Source organism: Tauraco erythrolophus, chromosome 31 (assembly GCF_009769465.1).
Source record: "Tauraco erythrolophus isolate bTauEry1 chromosome 31, bTauEry1.pri, whole genome shotgun sequence".
Taxonomy (NCBI): Eukaryota; Metazoa; Chordata; class Aves; order Musophagiformes; family Musophagidae; genus Tauraco; species Tauraco erythrolophus.
Window position 1 is genome coordinate 1,329,406 of NC_141495.1, and position 21,562 is coordinate 1,350,967.

A 21,562-nucleotide genomic window follows, 5' to 3' on the forward strand; every position below is an offset into this window, starting at 1 on the left:
CACGGCGAGAGACCTGTGGCCGCCGTCAGTCCTGCCTTTGCTCTGGGGCTGCCACAGGGACCCTGCCACCCAGGGACCCCCCCCACCACCCAGGGACCCCCCCACCAGCAGCACCCTCCGCAGAGCGAGCTCCCACAGGCAGATAAGCCAGGGCCAAGGACAGGACAGAGCAGAGGGTGAGGCCCAGGGTCACTGCGGGACAGACAATTGAGGCTTGTTACCTACAAAATACATTTTTATTAAAAATATAATAAATTGCTAACCACGCAGAGGACAGAGAGACAGTAACAGGGGCTGCTCAGAGCAGGGAGGAAAGCGCAGCAAGAGCAGGGGAGTAAACCTGGGACAGAAACCAACCCCCAGCAAAAGCTCCGGCAGCGGAGCCGGGCACGGGCCGGGCTGCGGGAGCCCCGGCCGGCGGCTCTGGTGCTCAGGAAGTTGCATAGATTGGGGGGGCCCTGCAGCTTCGTGCTGCGGCAACGCCGAGGACCGTCGGCGCCGAGCTGGCTGCCAGGGAGCAGAGCCCCTTCCCCAGCACAGGGAGGGCATCCCCATCCCCTGCCCACACCAGCCGGGAGAGGAGTGAGGTGCGGACAGGGAGGAGGAAGCACATCCACCCTCATCCTCGGCCCAAGGAGCGCCTGGCAGACAGAGGTGCAGGGCCAGGGGCCGGGGGAGCGTGCGGCGCACTGAGCAGACTTCGAGGCTGCCTTCTCCTGAGCTCTGCGACACGCACACAGGGGCCGACTGAGCCGCATCTCCGCCAGGGAGATGCCGGGGTTTTTGGAATCCACACGGGATTTAAGCCAAGGCAGAGGCACAGCCCAACCGGCTGGAGCCCTCCGGCATCTTTGGTAACAGCAGGAGGAGGAAGAAGAGGTCAACTGCCACCTGCTCCCTCCCACAGCAGCCTGGCAGCAGGCAGATGCCGAGCACGCAGGTACCGGTGCGACAAGTCCAAAGTTCCTCTCGTGCACATCACCCTCACGGGCACCTACACACAAGACAGACCTTTTGCTCCGTCCCCACCCCTGCAGGCAGACACATTCCGGGCAGAGCCAGGGTGCCCGGTGGCCCAGAGGCAGCGGGGTGGGGAAGGGGCTCCTGTCTGCTGCCCACAGCAGTGGTGCCGAGCGACAGGGCTTCAGGTGCTCTCGCAGGAGCCTGATCAGCACCCAGGCCTGGGAAGGAGGTCCCTGCCCCTATGATTGATGCACTGGGAGCTCACAAGCACCCACACTGAAAGCCAGGGTGGCTCCAGTCCCCCTTCAGTCAGGACCAGCGTCCCAGATCATCTCAGCAGCACAGACCTCGCCTGCCCCACGGTCCGCAGCTGCGACCAGCTCCCTGCGTCTCCCCTGCCGGTGCCCGGGGCTGTGCTGGCAACAGCCTTCGCACCTCAGCCTGGCAGGAGCTGCCTGGGGAAGATGAGGGTGTCAGCCCCCCTCGTCCTCCCACCAGGCTCCGCTGCGGAGTTCATGGCAGCCCAGCGCGGGGTGGGATCGGAGGTGCTGGGAGCAGACGCGCCGGCTCTCCCTGGCGAACGGGGCTTTGTGCTCCGCAGGCATCAGGGCAGCGGGGAAGTTGCAGCAGTTCTGCCCCTCGGCTCCGTGGGTCTGGGCAGCTGACCTCAATCGGCATCCAGGTGGTTGTGGGACAGAGAATAACTCCTGTGATTCCTGTCAAAGGTGTCATCCTCCTCCTCCTCTTCCTCTTCCAAGAATGGGTCATCAAGGAAGATGCTCTCCAGGCCGTATTCCCGCTCATGGAGAGAGACCTCATTGGGGGTGACGTGACAGGCGCCACCCACAAAGTCAGCAAACCTGGGAAGAAGCCGCAAAGAACCACGATGTGCACGCATGCCCGGCGGCCTCTCACAAGGCCCTGGCACACGAGGAGCTGGGATGAAGTGTTTCCGTGCCGGGAATGGGCGTTATCTGTCCTTCCCCCGCGGCACACCCTGCTCCACACACCATGGAGCCTCTGTGCCTCCGCCTCCCTATCTCTAAAGCCAGAGGTGACAGCACAGAGCGATCCCAGTCTTTCAGACGCACATGGAGACACAGGTCGGCCACCCCAGCACATTGCCCGGGGACATTACCTCTTGGGGGACTGGATGCGGGAGACCACAGCCCAGGCAGAGAAATCCGGGCTTCTGCAGTAGTTCCGAAGCTCCTCGAGGGCTTTGCTCGTCTCCACCTTGCCCTGGATCTGATACTCCTCCTCTGTCAGCAGGCGAGGGGGGCTTGGCCCAAGCCTGGCACTCTGCACTCTCCTGCCAGTGGAGCAGCACCAGTTACCACCTGCCCAGCCGGAGCAGGACCCCGTGCAGACCCAGCTCCCAGTGCAGCTGGGTCAGAGCTGGCAGCAGAAGCAGAGCTCGTCCTTCCGGCCTCTGCTCCTCGCTCCCGAGGGAGGGTCTCAGCCATGGGGAGGAGCAGGGCACTCTCCCACACCAGTCCCAGGGTAAAAGAGACACAGACCCCCCAGTATACCCACCCCAGACCCAAACCCCAGCAAAAACGCCCTGGTTCTGTGACACAGGCTCCATCTAGCAGCTCACTCAGGCTTGACAACAGCTGGGAATCAGGAGCAAGCCGAGGTGTTTGCGGCCCTCACCTGTAGGCAGCGAAGGCCCACTGCAAAGGATAGTCCAGGTTCTTGGTGCAGACGGCGATGACCACCAAGGCCAAGGCGATGGGATGGATCTGGATGCCCGAGTACATCAGCAACAGGCCCAGGAGCTGCAGGGCCCAGGAGAGGAGGTTGATGCTGCGCTTGTTCTCCAGCGGGCCGTACCTGTAGCACACGCCGAAGCTCACGAAGCCCACGAGCAGCAGGTAGCCTGTGGGACAGCAGAGGGGTCGGGCAGGCTCAGCAGCACCTGCCAGGGCTGCAGCTGAACCCGATGCCGGAGCCCTCCTCTCTCAGGAGGACAAGGGCAGCGTCTGCAGCGACGAGGGGGGCAGGAAGCCTCAGTGTTTTCCACCAGCACGTTGCAGCTCCAGTGGGAGACACGCAGACTGGTGAACTGGTGAGTCTGAAGGGCTCACACCTACCTAGGAGGTATCGCCAGTAGGACTTGCAGATCTCCTGTAGGTTCTTGAAGATCAGCTGAAGCAGGTACAAAGAAAAGGACCAGCCTCCTACCAGCAGGAAGTAAACAGGACTCTTCTAGGAGAGGAGACGGGAAATTCAAGACATGCAGTGGGCAGCCATGGCTACCTGCCCCCAGCTGCTGAGCCTTGCTCCGTGCAAAGCCAGACCCACGACGCAGCGGCCTAAGGCCGCGTACTCCAGCACTCTCTGCACAACAACCGCGCAGGTGTAGAAAGGGCTACTGCTGCCAAGCCTCTCGCTCCCAGACAGCCTGACACTTACCTTGGGCATGACCTTGGACATCACATAGACCAGGATGAGCAGCGAGGCCAGCAAGCCAAAACTAATCCCAGCCGAGTAGTAGAAGAGTTGGCTCCTGCAGAGGTCATACACAAGCACAGGGTGTTTTACAGCTCATGGATGCCTGTGTGCCAACGCACCCGCTGGGAGCGACTCCCTGAGAGCCTGCAGGCTGCAGAGCCAGCCAGGCACTGCCCACCCAAGCCTCCTTGTCCCCATCTCGCTGGGGGTAAAAAGAAGATGACTCACCTGCTCAGCATGTCCCCACAGAAGAACAACAACAGGCCCAGGAAGAAAACCAGGAACAGCTTAGGGTCAAAGCCTGGAAAGAGAGCGAGTTCAGGTTGAGAGGGACCCTGGCACAGTGCCCTCCGGGTTGAGCTCCAGCCTGCCACAAGGGAAGGGGCAGCGTCCCGGACGAACCTCTGACAAGTACCCTGAACCCCCTCAACTTAATATCCCATGGAAAAAGACGTGCTTCCTTCTGCAGACTCGTTTTCCTTCTCAAGGAAGGACTAGCACCCTGCTGCCCCTCAGACCATGAGCTCACCTGGCCACGTCCTCGTTGCCCCCTTGAGAGTTCTGGTGCAGCCAGACCCACCTCCCACCCCGGGAGCCCCCACCACGCAGGGGACATACGTCGGAAGAGCGTGACGCAGTACGTGGTGCCGGTCTGCAGCAGCTCGACCTTCAGGCAGGTTTTGTTGCTGTAGAGATCCACATCGATGATGGTATCGTTCAGCTTCTCCTTCAGGAAGGAGAAAACGACGTTCCACACACTGAACTCCTCCAGCTTCTCCTCGCTGTCCACTTGGGTGACTCGGATCACCTGGCTGCTGTTGACCCGGATCTGCGCAGGGAGGGAAGCAAGCGGGGCATGGCCACAGCTGCTGGAGGGGCTCAGCCCCACCAGACCCGGGAGGACCTGCCTTGTCCTCTCACCTGCATCCTGGTCCATATGTCGTGCCATTGCGGGACACGCGTGTTGGTGTAGCAGAAGTGGTGAGAAACCGCGTGATGGCACACTTGGCCCTCACGGAGCGGGATGACTGACTCCCTGGCACCTGCGCAACATGGGGCAGAGGAAAGGGATCCGGCAACACAGACCAAACGTGAGGCCCCTGTTCCCGTTTGCTTCACCCACCAAAACACACGGCTCTGCTTTCCCTTCCCGGAGTTCTCCCAGTTAAGCACGCTCTGGGGGGATAAAGGTCCTTCCTCGGCTTTCCTTGGAATGTGCTGCCCGGTTCTTTTCTGGGATAACCCTATTCCTGGGATCGAGTCAAAGCCAACACAGACTCGTGCCCTGCTCCCCTTTCCTGCTCGACTCCTCGTTCCGGAGCTGTCCCACCCCCGCGAACACTCGACCCGAGCGACTCCGGCACGAACCCGCCCCCGAGGGGACGGCGGTTCCGGATCCCGCCGAGCGCCCAACCGCCCCGGCGGCTCTGCACAGCGACGGGCTGCGGTCCGCGCCACGCAACGCGCTGCGGCCGCTCTCCTGCCGGCACCTCGGTGCGAAGGGGACCGGGCGGCTGCCCGGGAGCGCCCCGGCCCCGGATCCGGCCCTGGACCCCGCTCCGCCGCCGCGGGACACGCGATGCCCCCCGCTCCCGCCCCGCTCCCCGCCGCCCCACGCACCTGCGCTCCCCAGCGCCGCTGGCAGCAGGAGCAGCAGCACGAGCGCTGCGCGGAGCCGCCGCCGTCCCGCAGCCGGTTTCATCCCTCCCGCCGCGGCCGCGCCGCCGCCTTCCGCTTCCGCCGCCCGCCGAAGGGAGGAGCCTCCGTGGCGTCACCGCCGAGTGACGGCTGAGCGGACCTATCAGGAGGCTGCTCCAGCCTCGCTCACGCCCCGCCACTGTCTGCCGCGCTGACTGACAGGGCGTGCAGCCTATCAGCGTAGCCTAAGGAACGCGCTGCGGCCCCACCCTCGGCTACCAGTCAACCCAAAAGCACGCCCGGGCCGTAGCAACCGCGAGCCCCGCCTTAGTAACGGCTCTGACAGGCACGCCCCTCAGCCTATCAGGCCCTCCCGCCCCCTCGCGGGTCCTGCCTGATTGACAAGTGCCTCTTCCTATCAAGAAGCGGTCCCGTGCTGTTTTTGCGAGGGGGTCGCGCAGGTCCCGCCCTCAGCCCCGCCGCCCCCGCCCCGCTCCCCGCGGCCCCGCCGTGCCCAGGCTGTGCCGGGGCGGCGGCGGCGGCTCGGCCCGGGACGAGGAGCCTTTCTCCAGCGCGGCCGCGGAGCGCCGCCTGCCCCGGGCCCCGCTGCGGGCGGGCGGGCCCCCGGGGGGAGCGGGGCAGCCCGCGGGGCCGAGGCGACCCCCGGCAGCGGAGCAGCCCCGCACCCCGCGGGCGAAGGGGGGAGTCGGGGGCGCTCCGCCCTCGCCCCGGCGCCGCACGCCATGTCCCGGTTCTCCCCGGTGCGGGCTGCGCCCGTTCCGCCGCCGCGGGGGGCAGCGGGGCGATGCGGGGCTCCCCCAGCCCCGGGAACGGGGGGAGCCTCCCGCCGCGCGGGTCCCTCCCCGCGGGGCGGCGGGCGCCAAGGCGCCGGGTCCGCCGGGCGCCCGTGGGCGAGGAGCGAGCTCGGGCGGCCCCCCCGCCTCCCCCCGCCCGGGCCGTGGGCGGTGGAGCCGGGAAGCGGCGGGGGCCGTGGGCGGAGGATGTGCGTCAGCCGGGGGCAGCGCCGGGCCTGGGAACGGCCCCGCCGCGCCGGACGCCTGGTCGCGGGGGGGAGGGGGGCGTGGGAGGGGGGCGGCCGGCCGGAGGAGTGGGGAGGGCTGGGGCAGGACCCCCGCGGCGGGGGCCGTGCCCGTGGAGGAGCCCCGGCTGCCGCCCCCCCACCCCAGCCCCGGGGATGTGCCGCGGGCCCCGCCACGGCCCCCCGGGCAGGAGCACGCGGGGGCGGCTGGACCCACGCCAGGCACCCGGCCGCGCCAGCCGCGGTATAAATAGCGCCGGAGACGGGGTGGGGGCCGTGACCCTCCCGCGGGGCCCGCGGTGCTGCTGGCAGGGCTCCCGCTGCCAGGGCGGGGGGCTTCATCGTGTGTCTCCCCCTCCGAGGAAATCCCTCTGCTTCTCCATCTTGCTGCTGTGGGGCAAGGCCAGGCCTGTGCCGTAGGGCTGTTCACCCTGAAGCCTATCGATGGCAGCCTGTGTCTGCCAGTGACCGGGGAGCAGAGACACAAAGCGCCGGCCCTCCGCAGGGGGGGAGAAGGGCGCGGGGGTCCGGGAGAACGCCGGGGTAACGGGACAGCGGCGCCCGGCACCATCGCCGCGGGTTGCTACAGGAACCGGAGATGCTGTGAGCGCAGCCTCCGGTCGCTGCCGCCCGCGGGACGCCGGCCGGGACGAGGAGGGGGTGAAGGTCTCTACACCGTCTGAGGACCGCGAGGGTCCCGCGGGCACGGCCCTGGGCGCTGCCGGTCCGGAGCGCTGGGCAACCCCGCGAGCACCGTCTGCCGGGTACCTGCGGGTCCAGCTCGGCGCCGGGGGGGCTGTGCTGACGGCGGGACCCCCTGACTCGTGTCCCCTCCGCCCGGCGCCGCCTCCGGGATTCCCGCCTCCCTCCACGGACCGTCAGTGCCTCGCGTGTCCGCCCCGCGCCCCCCGCCCGAGACACCGGCCCGGTTCCCCGCTGTCCCTCGCGGCAGAGGCTGCCCGGGCTGCGGGACCCCCGGTGCCGCCGTGCAGGGCGCTCGTCCCCGCTCCCCCCCGGTGCTGCTGCGCCTCCCGTCCGGGGGGGGCGGTGCCGCCGCCCCCGCCCGCTGCCCCCCCCCCCCCCCCGCCGCGGCCGCCCGCGCTGCGCTCGGCGGGGGCGGCAGCCGCGGGATCCGCCCCCGGGGCCTCCCACGCCGCGGCGCAGCCGGGGCCGCTGCTATTTCACGGTACCGCCCGTGTGGGCGGCGCGCAGAAGCGGCGCGGCGCGGCGGAGCGAGCGCGCCCGGCCCGGCCGCGGGACCCCCGAGCCTCGGGACCCTCCGGACCCCCGGCCCCAGCGCCCGGCCCGCCGCGGAGCCCCCGCCGCTCCCCCCCCACCCGGGACGCACGGCGGCCGCGCACGGGGCGGGCTTAGTGGCCGGAGGCGGCTCCAGCCGGCGGTGAGCGACCGGGGGGCGGCGGGAGGGGACGGGGGCACCGGGGACCGCGAGGGGTCGGGGGGGCGGCGGGAGGACGAGGAGCTGGATGGATCCGGGGCACCGGGGGACACCGAGCAGGGCGGGGAACCCGGGGGCGGATGGCCCCGGCGGGACCGGGACACCGGCACATCACCGGCTCCGCGCCGTCGGGGATGGGGAGGGCAGGGGCAGCCCCGGGCGCGTATCCGTCCCCACGCGAGGGCCCGGGGGGGGGGGGCCACGGCTGGCGGCGGGAGAGGGGGGCTGGGCACGGCCCTGGGAGGGGAGGGGGCCCCCACTCGTGCCTGTGCCGTGCCCAGGGGAGCTGTGGCCGCAGGGTCCATCCCAGCCCGGGGAGCACGAGTGGGCCTGGGTGCCCCGTGGGGTTCCGGGACCCTGAAATACCCCATGTCACCCCATCTCCCTGGGGTGCCCTCCCCCCCATCCCGTACCCCTGGCCCAAAGGGTGAGGAGGGGGCTCCTCCTGCGTGTCCGTCCGTCCATCCCCCCTCGTGACGCTGTCTGTCCCGCAGGCTCGCCATGGCCCTGCCCCGCACGCTGGGGGAGCTACAGCTGTACCGGGTGCTGCAGCGTGCCAACCTGCTGGGCTACTACGAGACCTTCATCCAGCAAGGGGGGGACGACGTGCAGCAGCTCTGCGAGGCGGGCGAGGAGGAGTTCCTGGAGATCATGGCGCTGGTGGGCATGGCCACCAAGCCCCTGCATGTCCGCCGCCTCCAGAAGGCCCTGCGTGAGTGGGCCTCCAACCCAGGGCTCTTCAGCCAGCCCGTGTCGGCCGTGCCCGTCAGCAGCATCCCCCTCTTCAAGCTGTCCGAGGCCGGTGGGCGCAAGGCGCTCAGCAACGGGCACGCCAGCCCCAGCGAGGCCGCGGGCAAGGGAGGCGGCAGTGCTGGGACACCCCCAGCCCGCAGCCCCACGGAGCTGGGGGAAAAGCTGTCGCCGTCGGCAGCCCCGCCGTGGCCGGGGAGGAGCACCCCTGAGTCGGAGGGCGGCGGGGATGAGGAGCCAGGGGGTCCCCCCTTCTCCCCAGGCGGGAGTGGCGGCGAGCAGCCGGCAGGCGTGGAGACGCTGGAGCCGGAGCTGGCGCGGACAGTGGCGGAGAGCGTGGAGCGGCTGCTGCAGAGCTGCCCCCGGGGCGGCGAGGCCGAGCTGCGGGCACTCATGAAGCTCAACAAGAAGCTGGCCAAGGCCGTGGGGCACATCTTCCAGCTGGAGGACGGTGACCGGCACAAGGAGGAGGAGATCCGCCGGCACAGCGCGATCTACGGCCGTGGCGAGGCCCGGCGCCGCGAGGGCAAGCAGCTCAGCCTGCACGAGGTGAGCGGGGCGGCGGGGGTCCGCACTCAAGGGTCCCGGGACTGCGCTGGCTCGGGGCAGGGGCCGGGGCGACTCTGGAGGTGGAGGCGAGGGATGGGCTCTGGCTTGGGGAGGGGGTTTGGGTGGGAGCTGGGGGCTACTCCTGCCCAGGCAGGCAGCGGGTGCTGCCTTTGCCACGGGGTCCCGCAGGCGCTGCCGTCCCCGCTCATGCATCGTCTCTGCCCCCAGCTCATCATCAACGAGGCGGCCGCCCAGTTCTGCCTGCGGGACAACTCGCTGCTGCTGCGGCGCGTCGAGCTCTTCTCGCTCTCGCGGCAGGTTGCGCGGGAGAGCACCTACCTGTCCTCGCTCAAGGTCGCCAGGTGAGCCTGGCCCTGGCAAACCCCCTCCTCGCAGGCTGGGGGAGGTCTGGCCGTCACCCGCTCTGCGCCCCCGGGAGCTGCGCCACAACCCAGCGCTTCGGGACGGGGACGGGACCCTCGGCCCCAAGTTCCTCCTTCCCTTACGTGGGCTGTTTTCTGCCTGACCTCGGAGGTGGAGAGGATGACTGGGATGCCTGGCACTGAGGGGGGATGCCTGGTGCTGGGGGGGATGCTGCTGCGGGTGCCCCATCCCTTGCCCCCTTCCCCCAAAGCCCCTGCCTGCCGGGTGCTGCAGCTGGGCTCCCTTTTCCCTTCGCTCTCCGGCTGCTCCCCCCTTTGCCACCCCCGGCTCCATCTGTGCCAAAGCCCCGATCTGCGCCGTCCCGCGGCACCGCCCTGCCCGGGCGGCCGCCCACGCCTGCCGCCGCGGCTGGCGCTGCCCGCAGCATGGCAGGAGGCCGGGCAGGCATGGCTGTCGTGGGCCTCGGCGCGGCCGCCCCCGTGCCTGACGCAGCCCCTTCTCCCCCTCCCCGCGCAGGGCACATCCAGAGGAGAGCGGAGCCACCGCCGCCAAGCGGCTCAAGCAGGAGGTGGGTGCGCACCCGGGGGTGCGGGAGGGGGGTGCACACTCACGTGCAGGGGGGTGCACGCACGCGGGCACAGGGGTGCACACACGCATGCAGGAGGGTGCAGGCGAGTGCACACGCGCGTGCAGGCGTGCACACCCGTGAGCGTGGTCCCGCGCTCGCCCACACGCTGGCGGGACGGTGCAGTGTGCCCGGGGCTACACACACTGGTTGGGGTGAGCGGCGAGGGGTGCCGGGGGGGTGACGCTGTGGGGCTGGTGCTGCACGCGGGCATCCTGGGGCGGGCGGCACGGAGCCCCCCGGCAGGATGGGATCCGTCCGCAGGGCCCGGCGCTCACCCACGCGATCCTGGCAGGTGGGAGAGCAGAGCCGCCCTGAGCTGCTTCCTGTGGGGCCGGAGCCCCCTGGGGCCGGGTACCGGGGCAGCCTGGAGGAGGACACCGCCAGCCTCTCCGGGGAGAGCCTCGACGGCCACTTGCAGGGTGAGTGGGGGTCCCTTTGGGCAGACGCTGACCACACCCCTGAGCCCCTGGGCACTGACTCTCGTCCTTCCCTCCGCAGCGGTGGGGGCCTGTCCGCGGCTGACGCCGCCACCTGGCATAGCCCCTGATGTGCCCCTCGGCCTCCCCCCCCACGGGCTCTGGAGTCGCCACATCCTGCAGCAGACGCTGATGGACGAGGGGCTGCGTCTCGCCCGCCTGGTCTCGCACGAGCGCGTGGGGCGGCTCAGCCCCTGCCTGCCCGGGAAGCCCCCGGGACCAGGTGAGCGCCCGCGGGGCCGAGGGAGTTTTGTTGTGGGTGAGGGGGTCCAGGTGGCACAGCTGCCTTCTCCCTATAGAAGTGGTGCCCTGACGCCGTTTTCCCCCTCTCCCCACAGAGTTCGAGGACGGGCTGGCAGAGCGGGGTCCTGCACCCCCCCCGGAGCCCCCCCGTGGCACCATCAAGGTGGAGCAGGAGACCAGCCGGCAGTGAGGCCCCCCGCAGCCCCCCCCCCCCATTAACGAAGCAATAACATGCTGGGGGACGGGCGCTGGCGGCGCGGCAGCGGCGGCGCTCTGGGCACGGGGAACCGGTGAGGGCTCTGCCACAGCCCCCCGGGGCCCCATCCCCTCCCGCACCGATGCTCCGGTTACCTCAGCCGCGGTGGGCTGCGCCTCCCCGCAGCAGCAATACCCTCGTCCCGCCGGCCTCTGAGCCCCCGCCGCCCGCCCGGGGCTGGGAAGCCCTCGATGGACTCGAGCCGCTGTACAGACCACCCCCTGCCCGCACCGGGCTCCCCAGCCCCCCCATCGGCTCGCCCCTCGTGCTGACTGTCCCCTGTCCCCCCCGGGACCGCTTTGGGCAGGCGAGCCGCGTCCCCCAGCCCCGGCGCCGTGCAGGGACAGACCTCCAGCACACTCGCCGCGCGCAGCACCGCGTGCTCCCGCGTCAGCACCGCCACCCACGCCGGGCACACGATGCTGGCGCGGAGGCCCCCGCAGCCGCCCCCGCAGCACCCACGCTCCAGCCGCCAGCCCCCCTCCCACAGCACGCACGTGCGAGCGCAACGTGCACACGCATTGCGACCCCCCCCCCAGCCCTGCGTGCAGCATTTCGGCTGTAAATACCCCCCCCCGCAGCAACCACAGCTCAGCGCCAGCGATGGTGCGTCCCCCCCACGCGCACACCCGCAGCCCCACGCACGCCTGCAGCGCCCCGCAACCCCCCTGCACCCCCCCTCCCCTGATTACCCGCCTGCACTGCCATGCATGGACCCTGTGCTGGGAGGGGGTTCACATGTGCCATGGGGTGCCACATGTGGGCACCCCCTCCCAGCACGAAGTTTGATGGGCGCTGGGGCAGTGCTGCCCCCCAGGGTCCCTCCTGCCCCCCCGTTTCTGCGAGCCGTGCCCAGCCCGGGGTTCCCCCCCCCCCCCTTAGGACTGTGTGGTGTCTTTTAGAGCATTAGCAACTCTTCCTTTGTAATGTGTACAGTAGATTATTTATTTTGTTATTTTGGAATAAAACTTTATTTTATGGCTTATCTTCCTGCCCCCAGGCTCCCTCTCCCTGCCGCGGCCCCGCACCAGGCTGGAGGGGGGGGGGGCAGCTCACAAACCCCAAAGCAAGCGCCGACTGTGGGGGTGCGAGGGGTCTGTGTCCCCCCTCCCGGACCAGTGTGGGGGTCCCAGCGTCCCCCAGGCCGTGCAGGGGGGAGGCCCGTCGCGCGCCAGGCTGACACGTTGGCCCCCGCGTGCTTCCCGCTGCCGCCTCCAGCCCCCGCGGCTGAGTCATCGCGGCCTCCGCGGGCCGAGCCTGGCGGCGTGGGCTGCGGGCACCGCTCGGCTGCGGGCACCCCCACGCAGGTCGGGGCCCCTGCGCCTGCACCCCCTCACCCTCCACCTCCCCGGGACCGCGGATCCCAGCAGCGGCGGCGGCAGCGGCTCCGTACTCCAAAGTGCAGCGTATACACGAGAGGGGGGGCAGGGTGTTACCCAAAGTGCTACACCCCCCCCCCAGAGAATCCCCCCCCTCCCCTGCCAGGGTTTCCACCCCAGCACAAATACCGAGTCCAGCAATCCAGACAAGGCTGTGGGGGGGGTGGTCACAGTCCGACGTCCCCCCCACCAGCCCCGCAGGCTCACGCGTGCCCTGGGCGGACGCTGTCATCCCACCGGGACTCCCCCAGCCCCCAGCAAGAGGCGTTGGGGCTGGGGTACCCGCTGCGCTGCAGGGGGGGCGTGAAGGGGGGGCACAGCGGGGGGCCTTCCAGGGACATCTCCTGCAGGAACTGGTCAAAGTCCGAACTGGAGGACAGGTCCATGCTGGGTGGCATCCTGGGGAGAGAGGCGGTGAGGTGACTTGGGGCAGCCCCCCTCGGCCCCCCCGCTGACCACCCCCTGCTTACCACCTCGGGGAGCTCTGCAGCGGCGGGTCCACCATCGGCGTGAAGGGCGGCAGCTCCGACATCTCCTCATCCCGCGGCTCTGGCGAGGGACCCCCGGGCAGCAGGTGCGAGGCCTCCCCCGTCACGTACTGGGTGGGCATGAAGGGCCTGGGGGGCAGAGAATGGAGGGAGGGGCTGACGTAGGCCATGGGGTACCTCCCTGCCCCCACAGTGCTTGCTAGTCCCAAGGGGGCACGTGCTTGGGTTGGGGGGTGGCGCTGGGAGGGGTCTCCTTGTAGGGAGCACCAGTAGTGCAGAGCACTGGGGGAACTGGTCAGCTGGGGAAGGTCCCTGCTCGTCCTGCACAGGCGGGAGTAGGGGGGGACACGGCGGGGTGCCCCTCTCCAGCCACGTGCCAGGTCTTACAAGGGGTTCCCGAAGGCCACATCGGGGCAGTGCGGCAGCGCGGGGTCCATGACCGGGGGCGGCGAGAGCATCGGTGACATGCTGCAGGAGGAGCAGGAACATGAGAGGTGGGGGAAACACCACCTGGCTGCGCCTGGGGGCAGTGGGGGGACCACCGTGCCCCCCCTGCCCCGAACCAGCACTGCTCCTACCCGGAGAAGGAGGACCCGAGGTTGTCGGAGACCACCATGCTGATGTTGCTCTCGGCAGCAGGGTAGCCCGTGGGGACGGGCTGGGGGCAGAAGGAAGCAGGGGGGCTGCAAGCACAGACACGGAGGGGTTCACGTTCGAGGGTGTCCTCCACCACAGCCCCCTCCCGCCCAGCACGTGCCCGGCAGAGCAGGTGTGCCACTGCCCGCAGCACGGCCGGGCACAGAGCCGGGCACTCACCAGACAGGGTTGAGCACTGGCTGCAGGCTCTCGGGCTGCAGCATGGGCAGGCTGAACATGGGAGCCTGTGGGGCCTCGGGGGGGCCCCCCAAAGCGCTCTGGGGCTGCTGGTCCCTGCAAAAAAGCATCCTCCTCCTCAGCACAGGCAGGACTCGTGCACTGCACGGTCCCAGAGCCATGCGCTCGCACACGTGCTCCGCTGCAGCTCGGGGCACCCGCAGGCGATTCCTCGCTCACACGCACATCCCCGTTTTGCCCGGTCAGGAATCCCCTCGCCCGGCAGCGGTGCGCGGGCTGCCCCGGTGAGCTCTGCGTGCGCCCCGGCCCGGCGCGGCTTGGCAGTGCCTGTGCACACACTCCGGCACGGCTGCGGCCGCAGCCTGGCACGGACACCCACCTCTCGCTTTCCACTGTCATCTTGATGGCGGTGGAGACGTAGCCCCGGCCGTCCTTGCCCGTCTGCTCTTCTGCTCGGAGAGAAGCACCCGTGAACCACCACCCCAGCACGGGGCCGTGCCAAACCTCTTTGCCAGCACTGGTCGCCCCTGCAAGCTCTGGGGCCGTCAGGAGCCGGGTGGGACCCCAAACCCCTCTTCCCTCCCAAACTCCCCTGCTTCTCCCTGCAGACGTGAAGCCCAGAGCCCGTCTCTGCTCCCACCCACTCACTGTTGTAGTGACTCCCGAACGCCTGGTCCTTGGGCGTGTTGGGGTAGAGGTTGCGGAGCTGCACCAGGTCACGGATGCGGTCGCCGAGGGACCGGATGGAGAGGTCCTTGGCAGAGAAGGGCTGGATGTTCTCCACCTGGCTGGACCCTGCGGGGAGACAGAGCATGGGGCTCCACCACCTGGTGCCCACAGTGCCCGACGTCCCCAGGCCACAATGACACTCCCCTCCGCAGCAGTGAGAGCAGCCCCTGACCCCCATCTCACCGTCCTTGCCCCGGATGACGTGGGCGATAGTGACGCCCCCGATCTCCGAGTCACTGAAGCGGAGCAGGAAGGTCCCGTCGGGCTCCGTGCTCAGGAGCTTGCAGACGTACTGCTTGCTGATGAAGCCGACGATGAGCCTAGAGGGACGGACAGGTGGGGAGTGGGCCAGTGCCAGGGCAGAGCGGTGGGACCAGGACTCCGCAGGTCTGGCCTCAGAGCAGCTGTGAAAACCCGCTTGGCCCCCAGGCACCCACCGGTCTGACCAGTAACTTTTGAGGCATCTCTTGGTCAGGTCAAGGACTCCGTCAAACCACTGCCAGAAGGTGAATCCTCGACCAGGCAGGATCTCCTGGGGCAGAGAGAGGGCGTGAGGCTCCCCAGGGCCACGCAGGCCCCTGCCCACACTGCCGGCCCTCCCAGTCACCTTGTTGAACTGGGCCCAGGAGACGCTGCGGCTCTGGAAGTCCTCGAGGCTGGCACTGTGGTCGTTAAAGATCTTCTGGGCCAGGAAGAAGTAGTGCTCCTTGAGAAGCCCCTTGGTGGTCTGCACCTCCGCCATGAACTTCAGGTTCAGCGTATCACACATCTTCTCCCAGGGCACCCGCTCGGCCACCACAAAGGGCACCCGGTCCTGTGGCGGGGCCGGGTGGCATCAGGACAGCGGCTCACCCGCTGCCCTGTCCCAGCCCGCCGCATCTCGCCCACGCGCCGGCGTTCCCGCTCCAGCCTGCCGGCCGTTCCCACCCCGAGCCGGACCCATCGCCGGCGCACCGGCCGCTCCTTTCCTCGCCCTGCGGTCCATCCCTCTGGCTCGTGGCACTCACAATCTCGGAGAAGGCGTTATCCCACAGCACGGTTGCTTTGGCGTTGTTGTCCTGGTTCCCGTGGACGATGACCACGATGGGCAGAGACAGAACCTGGGGGCAAGGAAGGGCCTGCCCTCAGCCCCGAGGTCACCCCGAGGGACACGGGGACGCCTGCCCTGGGACCTGGGACCATCCCAGGGCTCTGCACCGAGCTCTCTGGGACAGGGCCCCAGGCATCCCGCGGGGGAAGGCTCTGCGCTGCCCAGCCCTGTCCGGTGGGAAAGGGGCCGGTACCTGGAGGTGGACGGAGAGGTTGCTGGGGGTCAGGGCCACGGTGGTGCTGAACAGGACCGCACACTTCTCCTCCGTCACCGACTCGGACCCCTTCCGCTCGCAGCGCTTGATCTTCTTCAGCAGCTGGGGAGGGGAGAGCCGAGCATCACCCCTGGGCAAGCACTGGCCTTGGGGCTCCCCAGCCCACCCTCCCAGGGGGCTGTGCCTCGGGGCCTCCCAGCACCCCAGCGGAGTCCCCCGCCCATCCCACGACCCATGCCCCTCACTGGTGGCACTCACCACGTTCTTGAAGTTGGCACAGCAGGTCCCACTGGTGGGGTTGGTCTCCAGGGCCACCACGTTATGCATGATCTCCCCTGTGCTCTCGCTGGGCAGAGGAGGGGGTCAGGGGAGGCGCAGCGGCGCGGCAGCCCCCCACCCCGTGCTGGCCGGCCGCTCACCTGAGGGTGCTGCTGTAGGCGCTGAGCGCCAGCTCCCGCGCCTGCTTCTCCGTCACCATGTCGGCCCTCACCATGTAGGGCTTGGCCGACGTCTTCAGCAGCTGAGGGCCCAGCAGGAACCGGACGCTTGCCTGGAACTTGGTCTGGGTCTTCAGCACCTGCGGGGGCTGCTTCTCCACCAGGAAAGAGCTGGGGGACGAGGGGACACAGTGGTGCCCAGCACGACACCCCTGCAGACCCACCTCGCCCCCCTGCCACCGCGGCCCCTCGGCCCGTTACCTCTTGACCAGGCTGGATAACACCTCGTTGAAGCGCTCCAGGAGCCGGGGCAGCAGCTCAGCCCCCAGCTCCGTGCTGGCCGCCATCACCTGCTGATGCAGCTGGAAGTAAACCTCGACCAGACTCTCACACCTGCCGAGGGGACCGCGGCGAAAGGGGCACCCTCAGCCAAAGCAGAGTCGGACCACCACTCCCCCAGAGCCCCTCGGGCTGGTGGGCTGCCTGCTCCCGGGAGCAGGAGGGTTGCTCTGGGGTGCCCGTCTCTGCCCTGTGCCACCTCACCTCTTCTGCAGGGGAGCCAGGTTCTCCTCGAAGAGGGCCCCGTTCCCCGCCAGCTGTTGCTGCCTCTTCCAGATTTGGATCCTCTTCAGTACCTGCTGCTTGGCCACCTCCAGCTCTTTCACAGCCTCCAGGATCAGGGTGGGCAGCTCCTGCGGGGCGGCACCGGCCACGGGGCTCTGCATTGCACCATCCCCCCGGCAGAGAACCACAGCCCTACACTGACCCCCCTATGGCACCAAAACCCTCGGCCCCACACCGCCCGCGTGCCCCAGAGCCGCTCTGCACCCCGGGGCAGGCAGGGCTGCAGCCTTCCCCTGCTGCCCGGACCCCCGCTGCCCGGACCCCCACTCACGCTCTCCGGGGGTTTCGCTTCTGCCTTCAGCTGCGGGTCCCGCGTGCTCAGCTGCAGAGAGGCTGCGGAGGACAGACGGGGGTGGCCCCGTTAGCAGTGGGAGCTGGTGTCTGTCCAGCACCCCGGGGAGGCACCGCACCTTTGCTGCGCCCCACAGCAGACCCACGCCGCGCCCCCTGGCCCCTCACCTGCGGGTCGGTCCCGCAGCGCCTGGATCTCGCGGACGCGGTGCTGCAGCCGCTGCAGCCCCAGGCTGAACTTCAGCTCCTCCTGCCGCCGGTGGAAGCTGAGGGGCAGGTGCCGGTCCTGGGGCAGAGCAGAGGGGGTGAGCGGGGCCCGGAGCCAGCCCCGCGCCTCGGGGCGCCCCGGGAGGGGGACGGGGGACCACGCACCCTTTTGAGCACAGCGGCCTTCTCGCCCTCCAGGACGGCTTTCAGGACGGCCACCAGCCGCAGCGGGTCCTGCCGGTAAGTGCTCTGCAGGGAGCGCAGGGCGTCAGCGGGACGGGACACGCGCACCCGGCCCTGGCACCCTCCCACCCCGTTGAGGCGTTTCAGCCCCCCCTCCCACGAGGAACGGTGCTCGGTCAGACTCGGGTTCAACGCCCCGAAGCGCGGGGCAGACCGTAACTCACGGCCGTTCTGACGGAGCTCGTTTCCAGCTTTAAAACCACTTTAAACTACATAAAGAAATAGAGGAATTCATTTCAAATTAAAAACTGAATCAAACCACAGCAAATTGTCTATTTCTGCAAGCATCTGCTCCAGACCCGCCAGCCTGACACCCCGTGAAGATTCTCCCAGCTCCCCTGGCCCAGGTGGACCAACGCTTTCCACAGAAAACAAGGAGAGGAATTTCCCTGCTGGCTCCGGCTCCCCGTGCCCGGTGCCAGCTCCTTCGGCCTTCGCACATTTCCCAAATTAGCTACTTCCTGAAACAGCAGCGGAGCCCGACGATGAACCGCCGGACGGTGTGTTGGGTGGCTTCCCGTGCCAGCCGGGAGGCAGCTCCGCAGCCGACCCCTTACCCCTGCCCCACGTCCTGACGCAGCGCCCGCCGGCAGCAGGGCTCTGCCAGGGCAAACCCCAGCTCTGGGGTCCAGGGGACGCAGGGCACAGGTCTGGTCTCCCAACAGCCAGTTTCCTGCCCAGCTCCACCCCGCGTTTACCCACCGTGTGGGAGGGCACCCGCCTCCCACCGCCCGCACGCGGGGCAGCGCCAACACCCAGCGCTTCCCCTCCCTCTGCGCAGAGCCGCTGCCCCCCTTGCTGGGGAGAAAGGAGTTTGCTGTGACGGGATGAGGGATGGTGGGAGGGGGGAACACGGCGAGGTGGCTCTTCTTGAGTGTTTTGGATAAAAAACCTAAGCCGAAACATCCGCGCGTTCTCCTACAACCATTCCAAGCAGCAGGTTTGTGTTGGGCAGTTACCCCGTTCCCCAGCAGCTACGCCTAAAGCTGACCCCTCCCCAAATGTTGTGTATTAAAAATGTCCGTTACCAAAAAAGCAGAGCTTTCAAGCGGAACGGGGCTGCGGGAGCGAGCGCCGCTCAGCCCGCGGCTGAGAGCTTCGCTGGCAGGAGAGAGAGTGCAGGGGTTAAATCTGCAATCACAGCGGGTGGAAAAGAGACAGAGAGAATTCAAACAGACCTCGGTAAAGAGAAACAGCCCCGAAAAAGAACCCACCGCGCACGTGCACGCGCGGCAGGAGGAAACGCAGCGCAGCGCGGCACCGAGGAAGGAGAAATCAAACCCTCAAGCAGAAAATGGGGAACATCTGGCGAGGCGGCCGCCCAGGTGCTGGTGAGGGGCTGCCCAAAGGGCGAGCGGAGCCGTGGGGGGCCAACACACTCGGGAGGCTCCCAGTGGGGTCAGGGTCCAGCCCAGGGGGATGTGCCCATGGGGGGCAGTTCCCAGGGGGCCGCCAGGCACCGAAGGGGCTGCAGAACCGTGGCAGCAAGGGGAAGCTGGAAAGTCTGGTGGGCGAGGCGGGCAGAGAGCCAAGGGGAACCGCGCTCACAGCGTGACAGCCTGAGCGCTGCGGCGAGCTGGGGGTCAGCCCCAGGACACAAACCAACCCCCTCCAAACCCCTGAAGCACCCTGAAAAACCCCATCGCTGAGTCCACACAAGCTCGTTGCTCACGGATAACACCGGCCTTGAAACAGGTGCCATGGGGGCACCGGCTCATGGCATCGGCCCCTTCCAGCGGTGCTTGAACCAGCAGATCGGAAGCATAAAACAATCAAAACTTCCTTGGCAGCCAGTCGCGATCCCAGCGCGACACGGCCCCTGCGCCCGGCCCCCACGCACCTCCACGCCGCTGACTTGCTGCAGGATCTGGCACTGCTGCCCGTCGCTGCTGGCAGCGCTGCGCAGCTTCTCCAGCATGGCCGAGAGCATCCCGCCCGCCACGCTGGTGCAGAAAGAGTCCGAGCCATTGATGAACTCCCTGGAGAGGGGAAAGGGTTGAGTGGACGGGCACGAATCCTCCACCCTCCCCTGTGCCACCCCGAACCCCACGCTCACTCCAGGGAGGATGGGGACACCCGCCCTCCTGCCGTCCCGGGGCGTCACCCAGCGCTGGCCGGATTTCTAGGGGAAATCTGCTGTGTGAACAAGGGCGAACCGCGCTCTGAGCGGGATGAGGCGGTTCCCTGGAGAGGACGTGACCTCCTGACACTTCTCCCACGCGTACACCCAGCTGCTGCATGCCTGCCCGCCCACCCTCCCATATCGCATCCCTGCAGCGTGACCCCCACCGCAGGAGGACACACCAGGGAGACTTTCCTGCTTGCCTGTGTCCTGGTCATTGCGCCGCGCAAAGCAGAAGCTCCTGGGCAAGCCTGGGTGAGCCGTAACAGGGATACCCAACCACTGCTACCAACTCCCGGGCACAAAAGGGGTCTCTGGCCGAGCGGCACCTGTGGCCACTGCCACTGCAGACACAGCGTCGCAGCAGCGCAGACGTCGCGGGCACCAACAGGCCCTGCCCAGCCTCACCCAGACGGCTGCACTCTCTGCCCATGGATCCGGGAGCTCCATTCGTCTCCAGTTTGGGGCCCTGAGGCCTTTCCCAGCCTGTGCTGGGAGCTCGTCTGCCTCCGCCCCAGCCCTGCTGCCACCCGGACGGGCTCCCCGGACCAACGCTGCGGTCCTGCCTTCGGCCCCATCTCCTTTTGCTCCTGACCAGACGCCCCGTGTAGCCCCCGGCTCAGCTCCAGCCCCCAGGGCAGCCGCCTTCAGACACTGCCCAGGCTGGTGATGGGTGCCAGGGGAGCTGCACCAGGGCAGGGCAGAGCCCATGGGCACCAGGGGACTCACCAGGGCTGGTTCTCCAGCCAGTCGCCCAGGAGACAGCGCAGGCTGTGGGGAAACTCGGTGAAGAGGCCACTGAACTCCTCCGGCGGCATGTGGGAGACGATGCTCCAGAGGGACATCTTGGGAACAGTCACCTGCAGAGAAACGGGAGAGGGGACGTGCGCGGGGCAGCCTGGGCACCGCGGGCAGCGGCAATGCCCAGCGCTGGGGCCCAGGTGCCCCAGAGCTCCGGGTCCTCTGCTCAGCTCTGCCGGGGAGCGAGCACCAACGGCTCCTCGGGCACCGCAGGCGAGAGCTGCCACCCGTCCCTCTGCTGTCTGAACCTGCTGCTGGGCAGGACTGGGGCTGCTGGGGAGGAGGAGGAGGAGGAGGAACAGGAAGCCTAATCCAGGATCGGCTTCTTGGGCAATCCTGGGCAGGCAGGCAGCCCACTCGTGACTCCTTTTCCCACATTTATGGGGAATCCCTGTGCCTCCTGCCGCAGGCGATGCACAAGGACACGCGGAGGGAGGGACAAGCGCTGCCAGTCCGGGCACAGGAGGGATGGGAGACCCGCCGGAGGGTGGTCTCAGCAAGGGGCCTGGCTGCCCCCCAGTACCCCCCAGCTGCCCCCCGAGGAAGGCACCTCCCTGGGCACACCCCAGCCGCCCCCCCTGAAACGGTGGGCTGAAGAGCTCATGGAATGAGACACTAGATAGGAAAATCCCCAGGGAAGGTCTGGGCTGGAGGGTCAGAGCCCAGCCCAGTGCGCGGGTTCCCCACCACCCCCCAAACCAGGTGTTGCCACCCCGACAGCTCCTCCCTGGGCCCGGCCCCGGCCCCCCAGCACTGCCCACAGCCCGCCGGCTCCGTCCTGCCCACGCCATGCCTCTACCCGACAGCTCATTCCCTTCCTCCCCCCGCGCTCGCACCCTCCAGCCCCCACCGGGAGACTGCAGCGCTCCGGGCGGCCCCTGGAGCCCGGCGGGCAGGGGGGGTCACTGCGCTGGGCCCAAACGCACCTCGCTGCCGCTCCCCCGGAGCCGGCCGGGGCAGAGGCCGGATCCTGCGGCGGAGCGCGAGGCACTAGCAGCTCAACACCATGACGTGGGGGGCCCGGGGCAGGGCAGTGCGGGGCCAGGGCACCTCCGGGACCCCGGCCAGGCCGCCCGCCCAGGGCTGGCTTCCCGTCCCCGAAAGCAAACAGCCGAGCGGGGAGTCACGTCACGTGCCCTCGCGGGCAGCGCGTTCCCCACGGCTCTTGGCCGCGCTGCAAGAGCCGAGGCGCGGAGGTGGAGCTGATGGAGACTTTGAGAAACCATGCGAGGGGAAGGAAGCCAGCGTCACTAGGGCAACATCG

General features: G+C 68.8%; 3 protein-coding genes across 4 annotated transcripts; 1 reads left to right on the forward strand and 2 right to left on the reverse strand.

The window, feature by feature from the left end:
• Positions 1 to 1,607: 1,607 nt before the first annotated feature.
• On the reverse strand, positions 1,608 to 5,137 carry NEMP1 (nuclear envelope integral membrane protein 1). The gene is made up of 9 exons (XM_086628583.1): positions 5,041 to 5,137; positions 4,342 to 4,463; positions 4,039 to 4,249; positions 3,649 to 3,721; positions 3,382 to 3,475; positions 3,060 to 3,174; positions 2,620 to 2,845; positions 2,102 to 2,275; positions 1,608 to 1,823 (listed from the first exon to the last, which is right to left on the reverse strand). Exons 1-9 carry the CDS (start codon positions 5,120 to 5,122, stop codon positions 1,631 to 1,633), a joined length of 1,290 nt encoding a protein of 429 aa, XP_086484709.1. The 5' UTR covers positions 5,123 to 5,137; the 3' UTR covers positions 1,608 to 1,630.
• A 2,917-nt stretch (positions 5,138 to 8,054) lies between these two features.
• NAB2 (NGFI-A binding protein 2) lies at positions 8,055 to 10,773 on the forward strand. Its single transcript, XM_086628588.1, has 6 exons — positions 8,055 to 8,852; positions 9,081 to 9,214; positions 9,753 to 9,804; positions 10,157 to 10,283; positions 10,363 to 10,563; positions 10,679 to 10,773. The coding sequence occupies exons 1-6, from the start codon at positions 8,055 to 8,057 to the stop codon at positions 10,771 to 10,773; spliced, it is 1,407 nt and encodes a 468-aa protein (XP_086484714.1).
• A 1,648-nt stretch (positions 10,774 to 12,421) lies between these two features.
• On the reverse strand, positions 12,422 to 20,342 carry STAT6 (signal transducer and activator of transcription 6). 2 transcript variants are annotated; one of them, XM_086628515.1, is made up of 21 exons: positions 20,227 to 20,342; positions 19,216 to 19,354; positions 17,298 to 17,381; positions 17,094 to 17,211; positions 16,906 to 16,967; positions 16,554 to 16,702; positions 16,272 to 16,403; positions 15,993 to 16,181; positions 15,832 to 15,919; positions 15,553 to 15,675; positions 15,277 to 15,369; positions 14,877 to 15,083; positions 14,707 to 14,801; positions 14,453 to 14,589; positions 14,189 to 14,335; positions 13,920 to 13,989; positions 13,523 to 13,636; positions 13,285 to 13,389; positions 13,094 to 13,174; positions 12,689 to 12,835; positions 12,422 to 12,617 (listed from the first exon to the last, which is right to left on the reverse strand). In XM_086628515.1, the coding sequence occupies exons 1-21, from the start codon at positions 20,340 to 20,342 to the stop codon at positions 12,422 to 12,424; spliced, it is 2,592 nt and encodes an 863-aa protein (XP_086484641.1). The 2 variants fall into 2 exon arrangements, with proteins under 2 accessions (XP_086484641.1, XP_086484642.1); XM_086628516.1 differs by lacking the exon at positions 16,906 to 16,967 and having other exon boundaries at positions 16,554 to 16,746; positions 17,085 to 17,211.
• Positions 20,343 to 21,562: the final 1,220 nt, after the last annotated feature.

Coding starts and splice junctions, on each gene's coding strand:
- NAB2 (XM_086628588.1), top strand. CDS start 8,055: ATGGCCCTGCCCCGCACGCTGGGGGAGCTACAGCTGTACCGGGTGCTG. Junction 9,215..9,752: donor TCCTCGCTCAAGGTCGCCAG/GTGAGCCTGGCC, acceptor CTCCCCGCGCAG/GGCACATCCAGAGGAGAGCG. Junction 10,284..10,362: donor CCTCGACGGCCACTTGCAGG/GTGAGTGGGGGT, acceptor TTCCCTCCGCAG/CGGTGGGGGCCTGTCCGCGG.
- STAT6 (XM_086628515.1), bottom strand. CDS start 20,342: ATGTCCCTCTGGAGCATCGTCTCCCACATGCCGCCGGAGGAGTTCAGT. Junction 16,404..16,553: donor CTGGCTCCCCTGCAGAAGAG/GTGAGGTGGCAC, acceptor TCCCCTCGGCAG/GTGTGAGAGTCTGGTCGAGG. Junction 13,990..14,188: donor GTTCGGGAGTCACTACAACA/GTGAGTGGGTGG, acceptor CTCTCCGAGCAG/AAGAGCAGACGGGCAAGGAC.
- NEMP1 (XM_086628583.1), bottom strand. CDS start 5,122: ATGAAACCGGCTGCGGGACGGCGGCGGCTCCGCGCAGCGCTCGTGCTG. Junction 3,722..4,038: donor CTGCGTCACGCTCTTCCGAC/GTATGTCCCCTG, acceptor CTCTCTTTCCAG/GCTTTGACCCTAAGCTGTTC. Junction 2,276..2,619: donor TGGGCCTTCGCTGCCTACAG/GTGAGGGCCGCA, acceptor CTCCACTGGCAG/GAGAGTGCAGAGTGCCAGGC.